Here is a 24,699-nt window from a genome sequence, read left to right as displayed (position 1 = left end):
CCCAACACTAATTATTAGATATTTTTTGAATACACAACATTCTAAGCTATTGATCGAAGTGTCCCAAAACAGCACTAAATATATAAAATAAAACATCAAATTAAAAGTTGTGGGATTTTAAGGACAAATCTAGTGCCTCGGTTTTATGTCCAGGCACTTTGATGTAAAGGTCTCCCATGTCATAATTTATGGTGGAGATTAATATAAGAAATGTTAACCCTTTTACTAGTGCAGAATACTTTTTCTGTATATTTTATTGCTTTACTTGGCTGCCTTTGCTTCTATCATTCATTCTTTTATTGGATTTAGGGCCTCATGCAGAGAGCATCGTTATTTTAAAATTCGCCATTTTTTGTACAATTTCGCGCAGAAACCGGCATAAAATGGCGAGTTACGAAAAACGCGCCATTTTGTTTTTTTTATTGCTAAAACTCGCCTCGCGGCTGGCGAGAACCTCGATCTCGCCATTTTAAAACTCTCCGAATGCAGAGAGGTACGAACGGCATGTAGCGGCTGTTCGCGCCAGGGAAATGGCGCGTTTTTCTCATTTTAGCCGCGCCAGGAAATATTGGCAATAAGATGGCGCTCGCCGACTATAGCAAAGGGGGAAAAAAAGCCGCGTTTTTTTTTTTTACATTTCTGAAGCGCGCATCTGTTCCATTCAAACTCGTCACACGCATCCATGTTAAACATCGCAGAATTCGCACTTTTCTGCATATGGAGAATAAAACTCTCCAAAAAAGCTACTTTTTATGAAATTCGCCAATTTGAAAATTCTATGCTCTCTGCATGAGGCCCAAAATTATACTAAATAATTATAGGAACCGTCTGAAAAGGGTTGTTTTCTTCATGCGGTCCTAATTAGTAATGAAGTTATACATTCCTGCAATGTTATAAGTTATGACCTTGTTTAGAAAATGTTTTGTAGATTTGAAAGGTACTGTAACATTGAAATTCCATAAAATATGCCAGGAAAAATGTAATGTAAAAACGTTTGATGGATTCATCTTAAACCATAGCATTGTTATTAATTTGGGATTTTATATTATTTTACATAAGTCATCTTAACCATGCTAGGTTCTAAGGAGCATCAGCAGCTACTGTATCATAAAAGTAGATGAAGCCATAGAGGCATGACATAGAAAAGTGGAATGTTTAAGTTCAGTTACTGTAGATGAAAAATATTAGCATCTTGTTGTGAAGTACTACTGTACAATCCTAAAAGGGAAGAAAATCATCACACCACCATTGGAGTTCAGGTGAATCCATAGATATGACTAATACTTCTATTCCAACATATAAACATCATTTGAATAGCCCACACAGCTTGGGCATTGCTTGTACGCAATTGCCCAAACTATCTATATTCATTAGGCCGAAGCCTAATGAATAAAAAGCCTGGTGGTTAAAAAAATAGGCTGATCCATCTTCTCTGTCAATAAGTACTTTCCCTTGCATGCCTCCTCCTTCTCTAACTGTGGCACATTGCCACTTAATGAGCGCTTTTTATCAAGCCCAAGCTGGACAAAGCTCATGAACTTCAACTGAGCCAGGTTTATAAGATTTCTCAAATTAACCACAGTATAAATGTAGCCCCTTTTCCCCGTGACTAGGATGACTACGTTACCTGTTCACAGGGGGCCTGATCCTCCGTTGCAGGGAGCCTGGGGTATACCTGATATGTGTGATGACAGCACCTCCACCTGGAAGGGATCCAAGCACAATTGGATAAACCCTGCCCAGGAACACACAGTATAGAAAGGATATACACACACAGGGGGCTATGCACTAGGCAGTGAGCTTTTGCGTTCGAGAATGACATTTTGACCTGCCCATTAGAAAATGAAGCCAAATGCGGGATTCACTAAGAAGTGAAGCCCATTTTGGTACGTGCGATCAAAAACATGCCCTATCGTGCAACCTGTTTCCCCCCCCCCTGCTATCAGGCTGTGAATTCTACAACACTATAGCTGATAGAAAAAAAAGTAGCCTATAAGAGCGGCATGGAGATGCTGCGTCTCTATGCACGGCTCTTACAGGAAATCGTACAGTATAAATATACGTTTTAATAATAGTGTACATGTGCAGGGGGTCTCCTGAGCTGAACCGCATTGGTTTCAACCTCGGGGACCCCCAACATTAGGAGATACAGGGCCCGTTATGGGGTGCCGGTATCCCCTGTGCTTTTAAATCTCTCGCGCCGTGTTAAGTGACCGGGGGATTTAAATCTTGCAGGGGGAAACCGACACCCCATAACGGGGCCTGTATCTCATGAAGTAGGGGGTCCCCGAGACTGAAACCAATGCGGTTCAGCTCAGGAGACCCCCTTCTCATATACAGTACACTATGTATCAAAACACACATAACAATAAAAAATAATTAATTACCGTAGCGGCTATCCGCTATGGTAATGAAGCTGCTTTAAATTAATTTTTATTAATAGTGTGTGGGAGCAGGGGGTCTCCTGAGCTGAACCGCATTTATTTCAGCTTCGGGGACCCCTGCTTCCCGAGTTGCAGGCCAAGATATGAGGTGCCGGTATCTCCTTCGTTATTTAAATCTCCCGTTTCATGTGACGCGGATGCTTTAAAAATGGCGGTGACACTGGCATCCGATCAAAGCGGTTCAGCTCAGGAGACCCCCTGCTCCCGCACACCATTTAAAAAAAAAACATTAAAGCAGTTTCTTTACCTTAGCGGCTATCCGCGAAGGCAATGAAGAGGTTAAGGCATAATATCAGCTTTATTGGGGGCAACTGCCCCCAATAAACATTGTTTTTAAGCACAGGAATAATACTATAGGCCGGCGGGGTCCCTTGGGTGGTCTCAGCGGGTGTCCGGGGATCCCCGCTGGCCTGAGGTACCAATCCTGTGCCCCCCCAAAAAACAACCAATACTTTGATATAAATACACCCCCCCCTCCCCAATAACACATAAAGTATAGTAATGGGCAAAATTAACATTATCCAGATATGGATAATAGTGCATTTGCCCATTTAAAATACAACATTAAGCAGCAGAAATAAAGTAAATAAAACTTGCACTCACCCCTGCCAAGCTGCCACGATTAAGGCCGTCCTCATTCTCAATACCGTCCTCCGTTGCCTAAACAATGCAAAATATTATCTAATGTCCCCTAACCCCTTAATCACTTTAGCAGTTATTAACCGCTATAGTAATTAAGGGGATAACCCACCATCCCCTTCTCCACATACAGGAGGCTTAACCACCCTCCCCAGGCAACTACCCCCACCCTACACCCATTCATTGGTACAGTGGGCATCATGCCCATAAAATATGGGCCTGATTTACCACTATAGCAATAAATGGTGCAGTAAACAAAAAACAGGCCCCAAATTAAACACATTACATAGCAAACTAAACACATAACAAATGCCAAGAAAACAATTGATTGACACAGTGGGTACAGCATGCCCATATAATATGGGCATGATTTAACACTATGCCAGTCAATGATCAACCTAAAAATAAACTATCAAAAATAATATCCAATGCATTCAAAATAATCACCAAATAAACAACAATAAGCAGGTAAACACAACAATATTACCACTATTCAATTAAGCAAATACCAATTAAACACCAGAATTAACGATTAAAACACCAAAACAAAACCATCAATACATAAAAGAAAGCTCCTAATAAACACCATCAGTCAAATTCAAAATACAAAAAATAAGCCACTATTAAAAAGCAAACACCAACACCCCCCGAAATAAGCCATTGAAAACTCCACCAAAAATGCCAGCATACAAAATCAAAACATAAAATAAATAGATAAAAAAAACAAAAAAACAAAGTACCATAATACATTTAAAATACATCAAAGCAAGCATTTGTCCAAAATGCCATTCATTGTCACTGTATGTATACATGTACTGTGTAGCCCTAAAGGGCCATACATAAATACATTTGCAATGAATGTGGCCCCCAAAAAAATCCAATACCAATAAAAATACAATGAAAAACCCTGTAAAAGAAAAATAACATACATTCAATTTTTTTCCTTACCTTTAGATGTCTTTACCCTCCGATTCCTGGGGTATCAGCAAGCTCTCCAACCAATCCACGATCCCAAACAGCAAAGGGCCACAGGTAAAGTCCAAAGTCATTTGCTTCTTTATATTCATCTGTTAATTGTAATCCATTTTGGGGTCTTCTATCATCTTCTTCTTCTGTATCTTCTTCTTCTTTCTCTTCATCTGTATCTTCTTCTTCATCCATCTTAATCTGTAACGCATTGTAATCCTATTGGAGGAGGAGGTCCTCCCTCCATTGGCTTCTTGCTGTCAAATGAGGCTGCACAGGCTTTTATAGGCCTGTGACGTCACATTTGAGTGCAAATGGTTCACACACCATCTGATTGGCTGTGAAAACCATATGCCTTTTTTTTAATGTGACTGCATGTAAAGGGAGTGAAGCCAGCTAATCAGAATGGCTGTGCTTCCTTTCCCTTTGACATGACGTCACAAAAAGCAACATGGCTGCTGTCACATGGTACTTCAGCCAATCCGATTGGGAGAGTAATTTTTGGGAAAGGATATGACGTCATCCAAAGGGAGTCACATGGTCTACTACAACCAATCAGATTGGGGATATACATCTCCCAATCGGATTGGCTGAAGTACCATGTGACGGCAGTCATGTTGCTTTTTGTGACGTCATGTTAAAGGGAAAGGAAGCACATGGTTTTCACAGCCAATCAGATGGCATGTGAACTATTTGCACTCCAATGTGACGTCACAGGCCTATAAAAGTCTGTGCAGCTTCATTTGATGGCAAGAAGCTGAGGAGGGAGGACCTCCTCGACCACTAGGATTACAATGCCTTACAGATGAAGATGGATGAAGAAGAAGATACAGATGAAGAAGAAGATAGAGGACCCCAAAATGGATTACAATTAACAGATGAAGATAAAGAAAGAAGAAAAGGGCTTTGGACGTTACCTGTAAAAGTAAAACATTGAATGTATGTTATTTTTCTTTTACAGGTTTTTTCATTGTATTTTTATTGGTATTGGATTTTTTATTAGACCACTAGTTGGATGAAACGCGTAGGAGGAACTTTTATTGTTCACCTATGTTGCAATAAATTCTTTTTTCACTTTATTCAATTTTTTGAGACTAGCGTTTATTATTCATTCAGTTGTGATCCTGTTTGGCTTAGGAGTGCCCTGGAGACTGTTTTTTCTATTCGTGTTGACAAGACCAGTCTGATCCTACGTCGTCAGCGAAGGCGTCCGTCTCTGCGTGGACTCCCGCTGGAGTGTCCCACCTGAAGAGAGTTTCTGTCTTGCGGTGGTGGTCTGGTCCCAGACCACAGGCTACAAGTTTTGGTGGAGCGTCTCTGCTGTGTCCCTGACACTAAAAGCTAAAGGGAAATGTCCCTATATAAGGGGCCTTTCCCTACAGCACCAACATGCTGGTAGGGACTCAAAGCCTACCTTGGGCTTAAGGGAGCAAATTAGGCCTCACAGCGCACCAAATGTATCAATGCTAGTCCTCTGTGATCCTCACAGCCCTCTTGACTATTGCGCGCCATGTGACTTGCAGCCCCTGGGCATACTCGGATTGTAGTTCCCCTGCGGAGCTAATCTGTAATGGCCGCCGCTACTATAAGACTACTGCGCGTGCGCACCTCTCCCCCCAAATGGCCGCCGCACCTCAGGACACTCTTTGCATGTGCAGGGCTCCACTGCGCATGCATGACAGGCAATATGGCAGCCCGCACTAGCCAGCTGCACCGCAGAGCCTCCGGAGTATCGGAGCTACCTCTCTTCACTGCCCGCAAGCTCCTGCAGCCTCCGCTCCAGCCACAGCCTCCTCGGAGGTAAGGGGGACAAACAGGGACCCAGAGGGGACCTGGCTGTATAAATATAGTTCGATTTATTACTAACAGAACTTACTGAGGTATACATCTCACCGAAAACATGGCCTGTTAGTAGCCCTTGAGCCTGAATTTGCACCAGCCTGGTCTAGGCAATACATCTACAGACAGAGAAGTTAGGCCAACTCTCATCCATTAATAAAGTTGCTTTATCAATCTCTGGATACCATTCACTCTATGAACTTTAACACAAATCTCACAAACAAAAACAACAAGAGTGATAGAATGGCTGGTAAAGTAAATGATTCGGAATTCTCTGTTGAAGGCTTCAGTCTTGCAGTAGTCAGTATGTCTATTTATACACATTTGAACAGCCACTATTATTTTCCTTTTAGGTCCTAACCACTTACTTCATAGACATATCGTACCACAGTTTCCATTTGAAAGAAATATTGATATTAATATAATTTTTGCCTGCCACCTTCAAATAGAACCCCCCTACTGCTCAACATAAAATAGATTATTGGATTGTTTGTAACTTTGTAACGCTACTAGCCTAACTTTATTTGACCCAGTAATGACATCTTCCATTCCTGAGATACTAAAAGTATTTAGTCACAAAATTGTTCATGGCTACTGAAGTAAATATGATCTCCATTCTAAACGCATTTTTACATTTATTGGTACTACCTATGACTGCCATGTACAGTAGATATAATTACAAATGCCTTGTAGTTCTTCCAAAATAGTTACAACTTTGTAATCATTGGGGTATTACTTCTCCACTTTCTAGTCATGTGCTATCCTAGTCTACTGTATGTCTATCACTCATGACAAATTACAGAATCACCCTCACCCACTATTCATCTATTAGCCAAATCTCTCTGATTTCACTGCCTTTATGATCCTTGATTTCGAACAGGTTCCTTTGTAGACATAGCCGATTTGGAGGATCACATATGACATTGGTAGACCCGAAAAACATATAATGTAATTGTAGATAGGAACCATTCGGCCCACCTAGCCTGTCCATTATCCCACCTAGTGTAAAACCTGAGACCCTATTCGATCCTCGATTTTCTTTTTGTAGAGACTATCGCAAGCATTTCTTCATTCCCTTACTGTATTAGTCTCTACCACCTTTGTTGGGAGGCTATTCGATTATCCACTACTCTTTTGGTTTAGATTCTGGATTATGGGGAATATGTGAATTTGTTTAAAAAAATACCTATAAAAGAAAGAAGAACAAGCGCTCGCTCCATGTGTAAAATCCAAGAAACAATTTAATCATCTGGACAGATTAAAATTATCACACTCACAAACGTTGGAAGAAATGAGATAAACTCATGCTCCATCACAGCAGGCGAATGGGAAGGTGATAATCCACACACTGAGATGCTGGACGCGATCCGAGAATCGGAACAGCTGGAGTCGCCTCCGAATTGGCTCCTCCAGCAACCGCCAGCAGGTTTCCTAGTTCCTCCTTGCCACTGTATCTCTCCTGTCTTTTCCGGCATGGTGACGCAATACGCAATAGCAACGTCCCCAAGGGATATTGCTACAGTCATGCAGTACACTTATATAGTCCCAAAGTGATTGATACTAGTAATTGTGTAATTGGTACCCTAGATATCGCTTATGGATTAAAACATTTTAGCAAATAGGAGAACATAAACATGAATGGCTCTAACAACAACAACATGAATATTTATCTAACAAAATTGAGTATATACACATAGAAACATTTTGAATGATTTAATTATATGGAAAAGAACAATGATTAATAATGAGTGACGCCTTGGAAACCCTATATTGTTAAACATAATTATTAATTTAACAAAGAATTATATTAGAAATGGATATTTTCACTGGAAAAAAAATAAGAGGACATGGAGTACATCCACAAAGCTTCAGTAACATCTCGTTAACTGCTAAGTGGGCTTCAAAGCTCACTAACAATGCATTAAATGCTGTTTTCAGCTGTAACAAGCCCTTGAGTTACTATAACGGACTTTAGTGTTAATGATATGCGAAACAGGTGTTCCCTCAAACTCTGTATATCCACAGAGCTCCGCTATAGTTAACGTAGGGATTTAATGTTATGTTAGTTAGGTCACAGCTAAACTTGGAGTTAGTCACATCTAGACCCTGAAATAGGTCTTTTAATAGGGTCTGATTAAAGCTGCAGTTCAGTCTTTTTTTTAAAAAAAATTTAAATTTATTTTTTTAATTCAATAGTTTCATGTGGGCAATCTCTAAAGAACTGTATAGCTGCCAGTCAATTCGTTCTCCATGTATTGATCGGCAAAATTTGGCAACACCTTTAGATATGGGATATGTTTTTCCTCTACTTCTGTCACTCAGTGGAAGCTCATGAATATTTATGAGCACTCCTGCACTGACATGTGCTAGAGGGAGGGCAGGGCTGACAAAGGGGTATGCCAGGGCTTGTGACAGGACATGAAGGGGCAGTGCCTTAGTAAATGGTTGTTAAAATAGAATACAAGAAAATTGGTCTTTCAAAGTTGTTTTTTTAAAAACAGAAAATGCTAAAAGTATTTTTTCTTACTACAGAACTGATTTATTAAAAAAAAAACACATGCAGAATATTGACTGAACTGCGGCTTTAAGTGTAAGACCACAGTTAGGTATAATTGAACTATCATATTGTTATTTACAAGGTTCTTCTCCTCTCCTGTCTTCTCTTGTTTTACTTTTGTAACCCTCTTTCCCCCACCCAGTCTCACATACAGTAGGGTCTCCTAGGGGAAATACTGCTCTGGCTACATGTCTTAGTGTGGTGCAAACCTGCTGGCAACAGAGGACCCTGAGTCTCCCGCATGATAGTATAGGGGATGGACAGGACAGGCTTGTGGGGTGAACACTGAATTCTACTTACAACTGGTGCAGTGCCTCCATCTCGTGCAGCCCCCAGGGTGGGGAGGAACCTCTGCATGAGAAACTCTCTCTCCAGCTTCCCCCTGATAGATTCCAGTCTCAGGCGAGAAGTATAGTGAATCAGGAAAAGACTTTATTACACCGACACATGGCAGACTGCCCATCTTACAGCAGGGTGCTTAGCAGCACATCAGCAGGCCGTCACCAAAGAATGTCCCTGGACAAACACTCCTAGTCAGGGCCCTAGAAGCTGTCCGTACTCTTCCCTTACACCCTGGTGGAGTAAGGGGAATAGTCTCCCACCTCTCCCAGAGGGAGGGCCACAAGCCTGCCAAGCCCTGACAGCTTGGTTGGGTAGACTATCCTCTCTCAAGGGGGGAGAGGAACTGATCTATATTAGGAAATGTAGTTCATTTAGTACAGATTCAGTAAGATCCACCCCTGTGACTCTAATTGGACATAAGACCTGAGTGCCTACCTTCTCTGACTCACTGAACTGCAGTGAGTGGAGAAACCCCATAATTACTCTTGGCATACCTGCCCTTACCAGGTATTACTGCACACGAAGAGAACAGAATATTAGCCCAAACCTATCAGGCTGTACTTTAATAAAACACCTATTCAGGGTCTTGATGGTGGTAATGTCACCTTTGGGTAAGACAGATTTAACACCATGTTATTTGAAGCTAACACACTGCTGTGCTAACTTAAATTGGCGTTAAGGCTATGCCAATGAGCTCACTAATGGATGTTGTTTTTGCATATGTAACCCATGCTCCCCCACCATAAGGGAGATTCACCGCTGTTACCTGGTGTTGGTGCTACCTGTTTGGTTCACAGTAGGCCCTGAGCATCTGCCAATGGTAGTTGGGGATAGACAGGACAGGCTTTCAGTGCTCGATTTGTTCTTTCCTTGGTATTGCAGTGCCTCCATTCCCACAGGGCCTATTGTGGATAGTTGCAGTCCATTATGGAAAACACTCCCACCCTCTCCCTGAAGAACTGCAGCCTCAGGCAGGAGTATAAACAGTAAAGGTTCTTTATTCTTCATACAGCATACCAACATGTACAATCTCTTGTTCCCCTGGACTCAACCCCCAGGGCTTGAGGCCCCAAACGTCTATCCCTGACTCCCACACTCCCTGGTGAAGTGTGGGGTAGCTGGTCCCACTCCCCTGAGGGGGGGAGGGGGGAAGGAAAGTGAACCAGAGCCCTGGCTCCACACTTCCAACTCTGACTAAATTTAGGCTGCAGCCCATTTTTGTTACCCGGGGAGGGGCTCCAGGTCTCAGCCCCGTATGGGCAGTACCCTGACCATAAGCCACCCCTACTGTCACTCAAGGGGACTGCTAACTACAGCAAGGGCAGATTTAACCCTAACACTGCCTGCTCTGGTACTAGGACTTACGTGCTAGGCAGAGGGATTCCGTAGCCAGAGGTTACATGGCTACACATATATTTAGCTTTGTGGATACCTGTTAAACTAATGGATGTCACCTATTTAGGTAATCTCATGTTAGTAGCTCAGATTTAAAGGAGCTCTGTAGATGGAATTTCTCTACAGAAGGAGATTTATCCACTGGAATCTTGGGTAGGTAAATGGGAGATGAGATGTAAGTGTGACAAAGGGCCCCCAGGATGTTCTGACCATTGTCCGCACCTCACTGTAACACTCCGCCTTCTAGGGTTATTCACACAGAGACCAAGTTTAGCATAGATGCAAGTGTGTTTATTTCTCTAACACTTCAGCATGTTGGTAAAACCAACTTAACAAAACAAAACAAAAGTACTTGCTGTTTTTGAGCACTAGCTATACACAGATGACCCTAACTGCAGTTGGGTGGCATACCCTCTTATCACGTAAATAAACATAAAGCTTAGAAAAAGATAGGTAATTTTACCTTGCAGCCTCCCAGTTCTCTCCTGGCTGGGGTAGTGGGGGGAGAGTGAGCTAACTCAGTTTCCAGCTTAAAACACTGCCTGTTAGTTGGCCAAGGTGAGCTGCAATTAACTCCCATTTAGAATTCCAACAGATACGCGGAAATCCTAGTCTGGACCTTTTAAGCAGCTACAGTATCTAAGGTTGCTAGAGCACCAGTCCAGTCTTATCTCCAAATATTCCACTCCAGGCACCTTGGCATGACTTGCAAGTCTCAGAATACTTGCACAGCCAACATCTCTCCCTGGGGCTTTTAACTTCCTCAGGAAGGTTTTATATACCTCCCTTCAATCACTGTTCTATATACTCTTTCACATATCCTCAACCCCAGCTAAATCTAATGGGGTGAGTGACCATGGACATTAAAGAGTGCACCCTAGTAATCCCAACAGCATTTCCCTGTTTCAGACCTGCTCTGTGCTCCACAGTGAAAGTTAATGGTTGTAAACTAAGGATCCATCTGGTCACTCTTGAGTTTTTCTCTTTATTCTAACTCATCCACGACAGAGCATGATCTGTAACTAACCTGAATTTTCTTCCTAACAGGTAGTATCTAAGAGCCTCTAAAACCCACTTAATAGCAAGACACTCCTCCACTATGGAGTAGTTTTTCTCTTGTGGATTTAATGCTATTTAATTTGTGATTGTCATTATAGAACCTTAATGTGCGGCCAGGTTTTGGTACCCGTATTATAGGGATGTTCCACCCACTATTAGATTTTCCAATTACCCCAAGGTCTAAAATGTTCTTCACCTCTAAATTTATAGTCTCCCTCCAGGCTTCAGAGATTATTTAGGGTTTAAGATTAACCTTTTTTTTACTGGTTCAGTAACTATGTCATGTTTGATTTCCTTAGTTTTTCCTCGTACCACAGATAATACATCTTTATTTCTCCTGACCAACTCCCTGACCTCTTCTTTCTGATGGACAGACAGAGTCTAATATATTTACCTCTGAGTCAGAGATAGGATGGTCTGAGGGGTTTAAAGCAACTAAGACTTCCCTATTCCTTCCAGGTCATTAGCAGGTTTATGTGATATAACTACTCAGGTTTTCTTCCTGGCTTAGAGAAAACGCGGGAGTTAGGGAGTGATCACAGAGCCACACAAATTGAAAGGGTATAAATGGATAATAATGGTAATCAAATATGCGGGTGCAAAACTGTGAACTGAAAGTTAATCAGAAAGGGGGGGGGGAAGGAGAACACAAATTGGGTGTGTCTCCTAAAAGAATTCACTATGCTGCACTCCTACATTACTTAAAATTTAACTTTTAATGGATTGACATAAAACATATATTACCAAAACGCCGTGTATGGTGAATTAAAAATAAATATTTATTTTTAATTCACCATACACGGCGTTTTGGTAATATATGTTTTATGTAAATTCATTAAAAGTTAAATTTTAAGTAATGTAGGAGTGCAGCATAGTGAATTCTTTTAGGAGACACACCCAATTTGTGTTCTCCTTCCCCCCCCCCTTTCTGTTTCTTCCTGGCTGCCTTACTTAATAATTAACTTTACCCACTTTTATAATAATCTCATCTGGGCCATGCCAAGTCGCAAGGAACTTGTTCTCTAATGTAGGGACCAAGATTAGTACCCTATCCCTGTGTTGGAAAACTCTGATTCTAGCATTCTGAGTATAGCTGTTTCTCTGCGCTTATTTGACTTTCTGCATATGCTCCCTCACTATGGACATGACAGCTGCCATGTGTTCCATTTGAGCTACTGTATATGTTCAATTTTACTATGGTGTGGGGTAGATATCTGTTCCCAGGTCTCTTTATCTATATCAAATAGCCCTCTGGGATGTTGCCCATATAACAACTCAAAAGGGGATAAGCCTATGGAAGCTTGGGGTACTTCCCTAATGGAGAACATCAGTTAGGGAAAAAAGTAATCCCAATTTTTCCCATCTTCATCAATCACCCTCCATGGCATGGTCTTTAGGGTCTTATTTAACAGCTCAAGTAGACCATCAGTCTAGGGAGGATAGTGGCAGCCTGTTGTGCCTGTTGAAGGTTCAAATTAGTCTCTTGTTGCACCGTGAGAGTCCGGGCCTCACTGTAACACACCACCTTCTAGGGGAATTCACACAGAGACCAAGTTCAGCATAGATGCAAGTGTGCTTATTTCTGTAATACAGCAGCAGGTTGGTAAAACAAACTTAACAAAACAAAAGTAATTGCTCTTCTTGAGCACTAGCTATACACAGATCAGCTTATCTGCAGTTGTGTGGCTTGTCTATTTACCAACAAAAAACCCCATAAAGGTTAGCAAATAATAGGCAATTTTACTGTGCAGCCTCCCAGCTCTCACCTTGCTGTGGTAGTGGGAGAGGGACGAGCTAACTCAGCTTTGCAGCTGTTAACAATGCCTGTTAATTAGTCCAGGTGAGCTGCAATTAGCTCCCTAGTGCAATTTCCCCAGATAATGGGAAATCCTGGTCTAGTAATAACCCAATACCCAAATCATTCCTTGTTATTATTAGAACTGGTTCTAGTATTTTTTTCCCAGACTACAAGCATTTGTACAAATAGCCACAAACTTTTGTTACTGCTTTTCTGATTAACTTCTGTTTCTGCTGTACACCTGCATCTGCTTACAGCTGTATTCCATTGTAATATCATCTCTGCATAAACCCACCGAAACAGACCAACACATCTTGATGTAATAACAGGTAGCCTGTACAAAATACTTCTCTTTGTATAAATGTTAACTCTCCATATATCTTATAGCCTTTTCCAAATTGGCATTATTAGGTGCGTGGCTTAACCTCTTCAATGCTGGAGAGGCATGCAATGCATTGTTTTTTGACAGTGTATTGCTTTACGTTTAGGATTTGAAGGTAATAAACTCGGTGGAACAAGTTTTTAATTGCTTTTGACACCTAGTTGATGTTCAGTTGTGTCTCTTCATTAGCATTCCAGCACTTCATGCTGTCATCTGAGTTATTCTACTTTCTTATGCTTGTTAAATCCAAATAGAGCACAATGACGCAACTACAGTATAACCCATGGGCATACAACTAATTTCTGGGTAATAACTATTTTTTTTTAATTACTTTTAGTTTAATGCCTTATTTCCTTTTCAAGTGTACTGTATATGCAGCCTCAAAGAACTACACAGAAAACACAAATGTGTTTAACTCACACGAGAGAGAGAGAGAGAGAGAGAGAGAGAGAGAGAGAGAGAGAGAGAGAGAAAGAGAGAGAGAGAGAGAGAGAGAGAGCGAGAGAGCGAGAGAGCGAGAGAGCGAGAGAGAGAGAGAGAGAGAGAGAGAGAGAGAGAGAGAGAGAGAGAGAGAGAGAGATATGCACTATATACATATATATAAATTTACATGCAGGATGTACACCAGGGATGGTGGATGCCTAAAAGTTTGTCCCTGAAATGTTGCACAGTTGTTTTCATTTTTGTATTATAAGGGCTTGAATAGAATGTCTTTATTTTAAATACTCCGGAGTGCTGTGGACAACCCCAATTTTGTTGGTATGTGTGTGCATGTGTTAGGGGGTGCCATGTCTCAGCTCAGGTTTAAAGCCCCCGGTTACATGGACCAATAGGAAACCACATATGACGTCACAGCTTTTTATTGGCCTATGTAATGGGACATCTAAACCTGAGCTGATATATCAGTACCCCCTAAAGAGGTATGTATGTAAAGAAGCAGGGGGTCCCCAGAACTCAAATTAAGGCAGGTACAGCTCTGCAGACCCCCTGCTTCCTACCTAGGAGGGGATGGGGGGGATTTTCTTGTAAAAAAAAATCTGGGATTTATTTTGGGGGTGGGGGCTGTTTCTCTTTGGGGGTGGCATCCTTATTATTATTAGTGCTTGCCTAAGGGCGGCACATACTATAGGGGAGTGGTTTCCAACCTTTTTTTGGTCAAGAAACCCTATGAAATTCTGAGGAACCTCAATGCGTTTTAACCGAGTTTGAGATCAGAGGCTTTGTAAATTCTTCTGTATTTGGTGCAATTTTAAAATGACCTTAAAATTACAAGGGACCCTTTAGGGAACGCACGGGAAACCTAGGGTACCTATGAACACTGGTTGAAAAACACTTCTCTAGGGACGGCTTGATAGCACACAGCTCCTCTCTGCACCGGCCCAATTTGTTTACATCGAATCAGCCCAGGGGGCAATTGCCCCTTTGCCCCCCTGGCTAGTCCACCCCTGGAGGTAACCAACTTCCTCACCAAGTCGACTAATCCACCACGGCCAGGTCCCAAAGCACCTATGAACAGAAATCCACTTAAAGGTTTGTCACTGGTGCCACTTCTCGAAACTCTGTGAATGGAAAATGAGAGTGCACCTGCCACCTTTTTCTGCACTGTAGGCACATGCTTAGCCCAAAAGGAAATGTTCCTGCCCAAGCAATGCTGCATCAAAGCCAGCAAGAGCATACCCACTGGAGGAGATTAGATTGGGATCCCGTTGACTGCTGCCAGGACCCCCATGGTGTCCACCTCAATGTCAAGACAAAACACAGGACAAAACAACCTACGACAAAACACAGGGCCTTTAGTATAGCCTAAGGAACCCTAAATCTCCCCATGAGCTCTTTAAAAACCCCACAACAGATGCTGACACATTTCTGAGTTAGCTCTCTCCACAAAAAGGAAAAAAATTAATGTAATGCAAAACATTACACTCTCGTCACAACCCGCACTGCCCAATCTAGGAAAGAACTCAACGTCTCCAAATAGTTGCAAGAGCAACTCATACATGTCAGTATAATATTCCCCCTGCAGTAAGCACACAAGGAGGTGAAAGCAACTGGGATGCGCTGGCAGCAACTGAATGGTTGACTTTTGTGAATTGCGCTCCAATCCCACAATCACAAATCATTTCCCGCTCATTATGAAATAAAGCTGATTATATCCGAAAAAGCCCCCTATCAATACCATCCCGTCACCCTGGAAAAAGAAAAGTAATTAATATGGTGTAAAATACCCCAGCTCTTAGAACTGCTAAGTTGCAAGTCTTTGTAAAATAATGCACAAGCCACATGGAATTCTGATAATGGACTAAATCATTTTGGCACGTGCAAAATACCCGAAGGCTAAATCTGTGTAGGTTATTCTCTGGGATATATTCCATGCCTAAGAAAAATTCTACCATCAATTCCTTCAGTACTGAAACTACCACCTTCACTTTGCAAAGCTACACCCCACCATTTACGAAGTTGAAGAACTAGAAGGATAAAAACTTGTAAGAAAAATTGTTTACAAACACTGTTTCCCAATACTTTTCTGTATTGGGGCTGCTAAATTCGATATGCATGGTGTTAAAGCATCTTTCTAGCAGGTACTATGCCTATTTTTATTTCTTCTACCTGTAGCCGAGCCCCCTCTTACCTCCGGTGAAGGGAGGGCGGCAGCCGGGGGGTTGTGAGCCACCGAAGCTCTGCGTCATAACCAGCGTACAGGGGCCCGCCATTTTGAGCATGCCCAGTGTAACGTGGTGCGCATGCACAGAATGATAGAAGTGCAGCAGCCATCTTTGATGGCTCCACAATCCACAGGAAGTGGACTACAAGTCCCAGAACCCTCTAGGTTTAGAAAATAGAAGTTTAGCGCGAACACAGACCCCGCGCTCAGTCGTGAAGTAGACAGCAAGGAAGCAGGTAGTGTCCAGGGTACCAGTAGCCCCTGGACTAGGCCAGACTTCCTCAGCAGGCCCCAGTTAGGCCCAGAGTCACTCAGCCACAGTATTGTAGGAAAGGCTCCCAGATAGGGACGCTCCGCTTAGTACTGCTGTAGTGATAGTGTTGATTCACCGGTGACCGGACGGTCACGCAGTGTCCTGCAGCCTAGGACCAGGCCCAGGACTCCATAGACAATACGGGAGACATTCCTGCTGGGGCTCCCCCACGAGGTGGACCAAGACCTGAAAGGCGTGAGGGGATTTTGCAGACCCCGCATCGTGGGACCACAGATGCGGCCCTGCTAACCCCAGATCTCCATAATATCCTTGTTGTAGCCAGGAAGGTACCCACCGTGCACCACCACATCTCAGGGAGGATAGCGCTAGCTTCGTACACTTTTGGGTGGGTACTGTTCCGTCGACACTGGATTGTAGGTGCCCGGGGCACCCTCCATACTGTGAGGGAGATAGAGTTATCACATTGCGTTGCTGCATTGGTGTGATATATGTATTGTTGTTGTTATTGTGATGTGATAGTATGTTACAGTAAATATAAGTTATATACCTGTGTGTATTATTGTTTACTGTATTGGTTCCTGTGAGGGGTTATCCTGCCAACGTTGAAATCCCTCATAGGTAGTGGCGCTGTACCAAGGAATAATGAGCTCATCCCAGGCTCCCAGCGGCGGAGGATTAGGCCTCCTGTGAGCCAGCAGGTATTCAGCACACATAATTTCCCTTAGTCATAGTGAAAGGGAGCTACATTTGGAGGTGCTGCTGAGATTCAGACCTGGGGTGCCCAAGAGAGTAGTACAAAATTTAGGGAACAATGTTTGTACCTTCCAAGCAAAGGTCCGTCAGTGGGCAGTGGAGTTTCACGAATCTCCCCACCACGTTGTCGCAGTGTCCCAGCCGATATACCCCTGCGGGAAGTCTGCACCTCCCTAAGACAATTTCCTGGTTTAGCCAACACCCGGCCCATAGGCCGAAATAGAGACCTTACATACCGTTGGATTATCATAGTTGCTGCAGGCCACAAAATATGTGAAGAGGATGGCCCTGGGGCCATGTATTTTCCGGAAGCCCTGCCCACGGGTTGTCCATTAATATACCCAGATCTACCAATACCAATGGTAACTTTCAGTGCAAGACCTACACCAGAGGTACCTTACCAGGGTGAACATCCAAACCATTCCTATATCCCCAGAAGGGGAAAAGTGAGCCCGGAGCCAGTCCATAGCTGCCAGCGTGACTGCCATAGTCACCTGTCGACCGGAGGCTCAGATTTGGGGGTAACACTACCACAACTGGTGGACGCCTTAGCACAGTCCTCGCAGTCCCACAACTACCGCAAACTCAAATCTTTCTCCGGGATATCACCCACTCCCATAGGAGAATAATAGTTTGGAGCATGCAGGGAACATACCCTGCACGTGCTCAACAAATGGTCCTGCTCAGAGTCCGTGAAGAGACAGCGAATAGTCGAGTGTGTACGGACCCCAGCCGTCCAACTTGTGCGAATGCACCACGAGGCCGAGGGAGAAGTCACTGCCCAGGAGTTGGTCGAACTCCTCTCCGCCAAAACGAGGGAGAAGAACTGTTCACGTTTACTCGATGCTTACAACTGTCCTTATTGGGATTGCTCGCCAAGAAAATTATCCCTGCCGCTGTAGTAAATGAGTACAGATTCAAACAGCTCATGAAAGGATCTCTACCCTCACAAACTATAGCCCGCATGATGCGAGACGCCCCTCGGGCCAAGACACCCCCTAGCTTCCTAGAATTGATGAGCTACATACGGTAGCAGGAGGTTCAGTTACATTTCCACATTCCCAAGACATCTCGGGAATCTTCTAAGGGGGAGACCCAATGAAAGAGAATCCTGAGGACAATACACCCCAGGGTCTCTCCACAACAGACCCATTTGACACCTCGGAGATCGTCTTTTAACCCTGGCTTCAATGCAACACGAGACAACTGTTACTTCAACTGCCACAAAGAAGGGCACTTCGCACAGGACTGCCTAAAGCCAGACACCTCCACCCCTGGAGCCATGGCCTTCACTGTGCATTCGGCAGAGGTACCGTCACATCCTCAGATAGTGCCTCTGCACCTAGTCCCAAAGAGAGGACCCCACCGGATGCCTGCACTTGTGTAGGTCCTGCAGCTATAATACAAGTCCTAGTGGAAGGAATCTATGCCTCTGCATTGCTAGACACTGGGTCTCAGATGACCATCATCTACCACCCCTTCTACGACCTGCACCTCAAGCATCTGTCTATGCGGTCGGCGGAAAAGATGAAATTGCGGGGCCTTAGCAGCGAAGACTAACCCATTGATGGTGTGGTTCATGTGCGGTTGGACATATCGCAGCTCAATACTAAAAAATCCCACCCCATGGAAGCAGAAGCGTTGCTATGTCCCGAGCCCCGGGAACACCCAAATTCCCCCATCATATTGGGGACGCAGATGTGGTGAGGGCCCTAATCCGAGTTTACCTGCAAGAAGCAGGGGAATTACCCCTAGCATCTCTATGGATTCACCCCATATTCAAGGAGGAATGCCATAGAATCTCTGCTCAAGAAGGCTTCGGACAGTTCTTCAACCTGGAAAAGGGGTTGAGAGAGATTCCACCAGGGGGAGTGAAACACATTGCCGCTGTACCTACAGTAACTACCCGGGATGCGCCGAGGCCGACTAGTACGTCTCATTAGAGACCCCACCAGAAGAGGACGCCAAGAGAGGATTCAAGGTGGTCCCTGAAATGAAAGAGTGGAAGTCTGCACTCACTCGCCAATTCAAGGTGGCCATACAGACTGTCTTGCCTCACCATATACGGTTTGACGTTGGGCAAGTACTGGGTTGTATATACCCAGTTACTCCAATAGAATCCCTGGCGCATGTGAGCACGGCCACTGTTCAAGAATCTTCGACCGGGTTGCAGTTCGACTTCGGAGAATCGACCCTGCCCGTGGAATGGAAGAAACGGCTGAGCAACAAGCTGGCAGAACGCCAAGAGGTGTTCTCCACCAGTGAGATGGATGTGGGCTGCAGGAAGAGTGCTAAACACATTATCCGACTGAATGACACCACTCCATTCCAGGAGCGTTCCAGACTCATAGCCCCCAGAGATGTGAGGATGTTAGGGATGTCCTGAAGGAGATGGAGACGGAAGGTATCGTAACGGAGTCCCGTAGCCCCTATGCCTCCCCTATCGTTGTAGTACGCAAGAAGAATGGATCCGTCTGCCTATGCATAGACTACCACACCCTGAACCATTGCACGGTACCGGACCAATATACCTTACCGCGAATTGAGGAAATTCTCAGCGCCTTATCTGACACTCAGTGGTTCAGCGTGCTGGACCTGAAATCTGGATACTACCAGATACCAATGAGCCCCGAAGACCAGGAGAAGACAGCGTTTGTCTGCCCCCTCAGGTTCTACCAGTTCACCCGGTGGTGCATCTGCGACATTCCAGAGATTGATGGAAAAGACCATCGGTGATATGAATCCCCGGAAATGTCTAGTCTATCTGGACGATATTATTGTCTTTGGCAAAACACTAGAAGAGCATGAAGAACGCCTTCTGAAAGTACTGGAGAGACTTTGAAAAGAAGGCCTGAAGTTATCCCTGGACAAATTTTACTTCTTCCACACTTCGGTCACCTATGTGGGCCACCGACCCCATTAAGGTTGAAGCCGTAGTGAACTGGCCCAGACCAGATAACGTGAAGGAGCTACGATGTTCCTGTTTTTTTTTTGGATACTACCGCAGATTCGTAGAGGGGTACTCCAGCAAGGCCAAAGTCCTCAATAATCTGTTGAAGATCTACCCCGAGGAACCCCCAGAAAGCCAACTCCACGAGCACCGTTTGGGGACAAATGGACATCCGTCTGCAAAAAGGCATTCGCAGGGCTCAAGAAAAGCCTCATGGAAGTCCTTGTCTTGGCCTACGCCGATCCAGAGCAGCCGTATATCCTGCATGTGGATGCCAGTTTCAATGGGCTAGGAGCTGTGTTACCTCCAAAATACCCTGCTGGCTCCACCCAGTGGCGTATGAGAGCCGCAGCTTGACGCCGAGTGAACAAAACTATCCAGTTCACAAATTGAAATTTCTAGCACTCAAGTGGGCAGTAGTCAATAAATGACACGATTACCTGTACGTGGTCTCCTACAATGTACTGTATCGACCGATAACAATCTGTTGACTTACATCTTGACCACCACCAAATTTTACACCACCGGCCACAGACGGTTGGCTGCCCTATCAAACTATCTGTTTACACTAAAATACAAGCCAGGGCCCTTGAACATCGGCGCCGATGCTCTGTCCAGAAGGCCTGGATTGAGTGCAATGCCAGACGACGACCCGTGGGAAGAAACCCCTGGACCTGCGATTCGGGCAATGTGCTCAACCGCAGCAATAATGGAGGATAAGATCGTTTTCTCCGAAGTCAGGGTAGCCGACTCACTGGGATGTCATTCCAAGGCACTCCCTGCCGCCTACTGCCATCCAGAAGGCATGTCCATTACACAAAATACTTTCATGAGATGGAAAGAGTTGGTGATACACCAGATGCGAGATCCAGTTGCTAAAGCCATACGATGGGCTACCCAGCAAAACAACCCCTCCTTAGTGAAGCATGCTTCTACCGACACGGTCGCTGTCATTGAGATATTGCTTAGGTAATTTTTTATTGGTATTATTGTTGCTTGTATTGTTTTCAAGCTTGAACAAGGTTTAGGTAAACCAAATAATATATTTGGCGATTGTCTAAAATGTAGAAATATTTTTATTTAATACATTTTTATATTATATATGAGATTTTGCTGTGTTCTTGGGAATCCTGGCACAACCTGCTTCTGAGAAATTGAGGTTCTCATCAATACTAGGGTGTATATTATTATCTTTTCCCAACTCCAGTAGTGCGGACAAGTGAATCAGAGGAGTGCAATGAAACTCTGGATACTGTAACGACACCTGACCAAGATCCTTTGGAAAGGACCTCTGCCGCAAAGTAACGGTTAACGGGCCAGTGCCTCATGTACCCTCCCCAGTGGCTTCAACAAGATGACCACTCAACCCTAGGAATCCGAGCTTTATACCAAATAGAGACTGTGCAGAGACTGAGTTACACCTTATGAGAGGGCCAGGTCCTCAAGCTGATGGTAGCTTCTCCACTGAAGAATACTGTACGTAGGAGAAGAGACTCATAAGAGTCAAAGAGTGAGATGCCCTCCAATGAGAATGGCGTATGATTCATTATGGGCACCTCACTATGAGTCTCAGCAGCTGTCTCGGAGCAGGTTATGATCATGCTCACTGAACTGTTCAATCTTGTTTAGAAGTCTATTGTACAGTTAAGTTGTGTGATGCACTGCAGTTTTACTATATATAAGTTGTGTATGTTGTTCTCAAGTGGGGACGTTGGATTCTCCACCAGGAGGAGGATATAGCTGAGCCCCCTCATACCTCTAGTGCAGGGAGGGTGGTAGCCGGGAGTTCTGAACCGCCGGAGCTCCGCAGCAAAACCAGGGGGCCGCCATTTTGATCTCGCTCATGCGCAATGTAACGTGGTGCACATGCGCAGAATGATAGAAATGCAACAGCCATCTTGGATGGCTCTGCAAGCCACAGGGAGGGACTACTTTCCAGAATCCTCTAGGTTTAGAAGATAGAGGTTTGGCATGAACAGAGACCACACGCTCACTCGTGAAGGAGACAACGAGGAAGCAGGTAGTGTCCAGAGTGCCAGTAGCCCTGACTAGGCCAGACGTCCCTGTAGGTTCCAGTTAGGCCCAGAGTCACTCAGCCACAGTATTGTAAATTTGTCCAGCCCCCCAGATAGGGACACTCCCGTTTGTACTGCTGTTGTGATAGTGTTGATTCACCAGTGACCGAATGTACCCTGGACCTCCACTGCGGGTACAGGGCCCCCACAGCAGTCCTTGCTGTTCTCTGACTCCCTATTAGAGCCAGGGGTATGTATAATTCCTAACTCCCTAAGGGGAGAAAGCAGTAAGTGCACAACCAATCCGCACTTCTGCGTGAGAACCTGTCTCTCTCAGGGCTAGAGACTACTGCTGAATTTGGGGTGTGCAGCTTCTTAAGTACAGGAAAAGCAGGAACCAGGTCTGGGTCCCTGATTGGACACACACAAGCCTAGTCGCAGCGCCTCCCCTGTGAATCACTGAACCTGCTGGGAGTGGGGAAAACCCATAATTAATCCTGGCAGGCCTGCTCTTACCAGGGCTTACTGCCAGGAGAAGGGCAGATTTGTAGCCATTAACCAATCCTGGCTACACAATATATATAATAAACTATAGAGAAACCCCCGCTACTGCTTGCAATAATGAGTTGATAATGATGAGTGTAGGTGCTAATGGGGCAATATGAGAATGATATACAATGGAGAATAGAACCCCAGTAAAGCACTCATACACAGTGTATGAGTGCTTTACTGGGGTTCTTTTCTCCATTGTATATCATACACAATATATATACCTGTGTGTATTATTCTCTACTGTATTGGTTCCTGTGAGGGTTACCCCGCCAACATTGGGATCCCTCATGGGTGGAGGCGCTGTACCCAAGGAATAGCGAGCTCACCCCAGGCTCTCAGCGGCGGAAGCTTAGGACTCCTATGAGCAGGCAGGTATTCAGCATGCGTAGTTTCCCTTAGTCATAGGGAAAGGGGGCTACATACCTTTTACCTATTGTACCAATTTCTGCCTGTGTGTGAGAGCTGAGAAGCACTTCACTGTCTGTTTTCCATTAGTTGATGTTTGGAATCTCCAGCTAATTACAACAGCTTAACGATCAATGACTGATTTGATAAATTACCAGGGTTTATAGGGCAATTACCACTACTTCCCCTTTATGTGAATATGAAAACAAAACAGAAATACACGTTTTATTTGTGAAATAATTTTTGCGTATAATAAATGTTGTATTATGGTGCCTCCATAGGAGGTAAGCATCTGCCTGTAAACTACTATATCTCACAGTGACAGAGAAACTCAAGTGTTAAGTACAGTTGACACTTGAAGTATGAACTGTTAAGTATGATATAAATGCTTTAAAACGGGGTCAGAAAACAGTGTGTGCTGCTTCTCTATTGATCTGCTGACACCACCGGGAGAGAAGGAGACTTTCTTCAGACTTCTGACTATACTTTAATTGATCGTGAGAAAGCTCTACATTTCAGATTAGAGGAAGTACCACAGTTATTTTTACTTGTGGAAACGGGCTTGAAGAAGGGGCTTGTTCCCAAAATGTTGCCCCCTTTGTAAATTATGTTTTAAATTCTCCCCCCCTCCTCCCCCTTAGTTTTGGTTTCTGCCCTGTGTTTTTCAGCATGTATCTCTTACACAGATTCTTGATAGCAGCTTTCTTCAGAAGCATATCTTCTACTTTTGCCTGGCAGATTATTCCTCTGTCTGCCAGACCATTGTAATTGGTGGATAAGTATTGCCCTCCTCTGTTTTTGCTTCTTTGGACAAATTCATTGTTTACACAGATTTTCACTATATATATGTTTAGAGAAGAGGTGGTTTAAGTAAGAGATCACGTATTCCCTTTTCACTGTAGATATCTTTATATTTGTACACATTTGAGAAATAATAGATCCTTTCTCTCTATACCCTTTTATGGACTTTTCTTCTAACCAATTGCCATGGTAAGAAGAACTATTAATATATAGATTGTTTTTTTTGGGAGAAGGGGAACCCTTTAGGTTTCTGAGACACCACATATTACTTATATAACTACATTGACCTTGTGGTAGGGCTGTCCAATTTACCACAGCTGTTATAGTACAAGTGTTCACAGTGGGGCAATTTAGAGTTCTGGGACAGACACCATTACTCTTCATTTGAATGATAGTTTCAATGTCTCAGTATATGGCCCTTGAGCTCGTTGGGCCCTAAGCAGTTCCTTAGTTTGCTTTAGTGGCACCTTTCATGAGTTCTAGCACAACCTTACCAAACTTCTTGGAGCATTCAGGACTACTCTACATTTATATCTCAAATTAAACTATGCCATACTCCAATATTTACTAGAGATGTGCAAACCTGCTTCACAGAAGCTCTCATTATTAAAAAGAAAAGAAAAAAAAACACTCAGTTTTAGCAAACATTGAAACAAAGGCTATACATCAATTCATTAATATTAATGAATACAAATATTCACTAGTTGTAGACAATTCTTTGTACAAGTTGTTGTCAAGGTGCTCCCTAAGTAACATACAGTAGGTGCAGTTGGTGGTTTGGCTAAATTTGATATCTTGCAACGTTTTCGTGGCCACTACAGTGGGCAAGCTCAAGAACTTGCGCAGAGGTTTCACCATCTCTAATA

At 43.8% G+C, this 24,699-nt stretch overlaps 1 protein-coding gene across 2 annotated transcripts in view; it reads left to right on the top strand.

The window, feature by feature from the left end:
• CAMK4 (calcium/calmodulin dependent protein kinase IV) overlaps positions 1 to 24,699 on the top strand; it is a 564,785-nt gene that overhangs the window by 380,592 nt on the left and 159,494 nt on the right. Inside the window, exon 5 of one of the 2 annotated variants that reach the window (XM_075601861.1) lies at positions 4,038 to 4,115. The exons of the other annotated variant lie outside the window; for it this stretch is intronic. Coding sequence (XP_075457976.1) covers positions 4,038 to 4,115 — 78 coding nt within the window. The remainder of the gene's footprint in view (positions 1 to 4,037; positions 4,116 to 24,699) is intronic. 2 annotated transcript variants of the gene reach the window in all.

This window comes from Ascaphus truei, chromosome 1 (assembly GCF_040206685.1).
Source record: "Ascaphus truei isolate aAscTru1 chromosome 1, aAscTru1.hap1, whole genome shotgun sequence".
Taxonomy (NCBI): Eukaryota; Metazoa; Chordata; class Amphibia; order Anura; family Ascaphidae; genus Ascaphus; species Ascaphus truei.
Note: the sequence above shows the minus strand (reverse complement) of the source record. Positions and strands in the feature narration are given on the sequence as shown.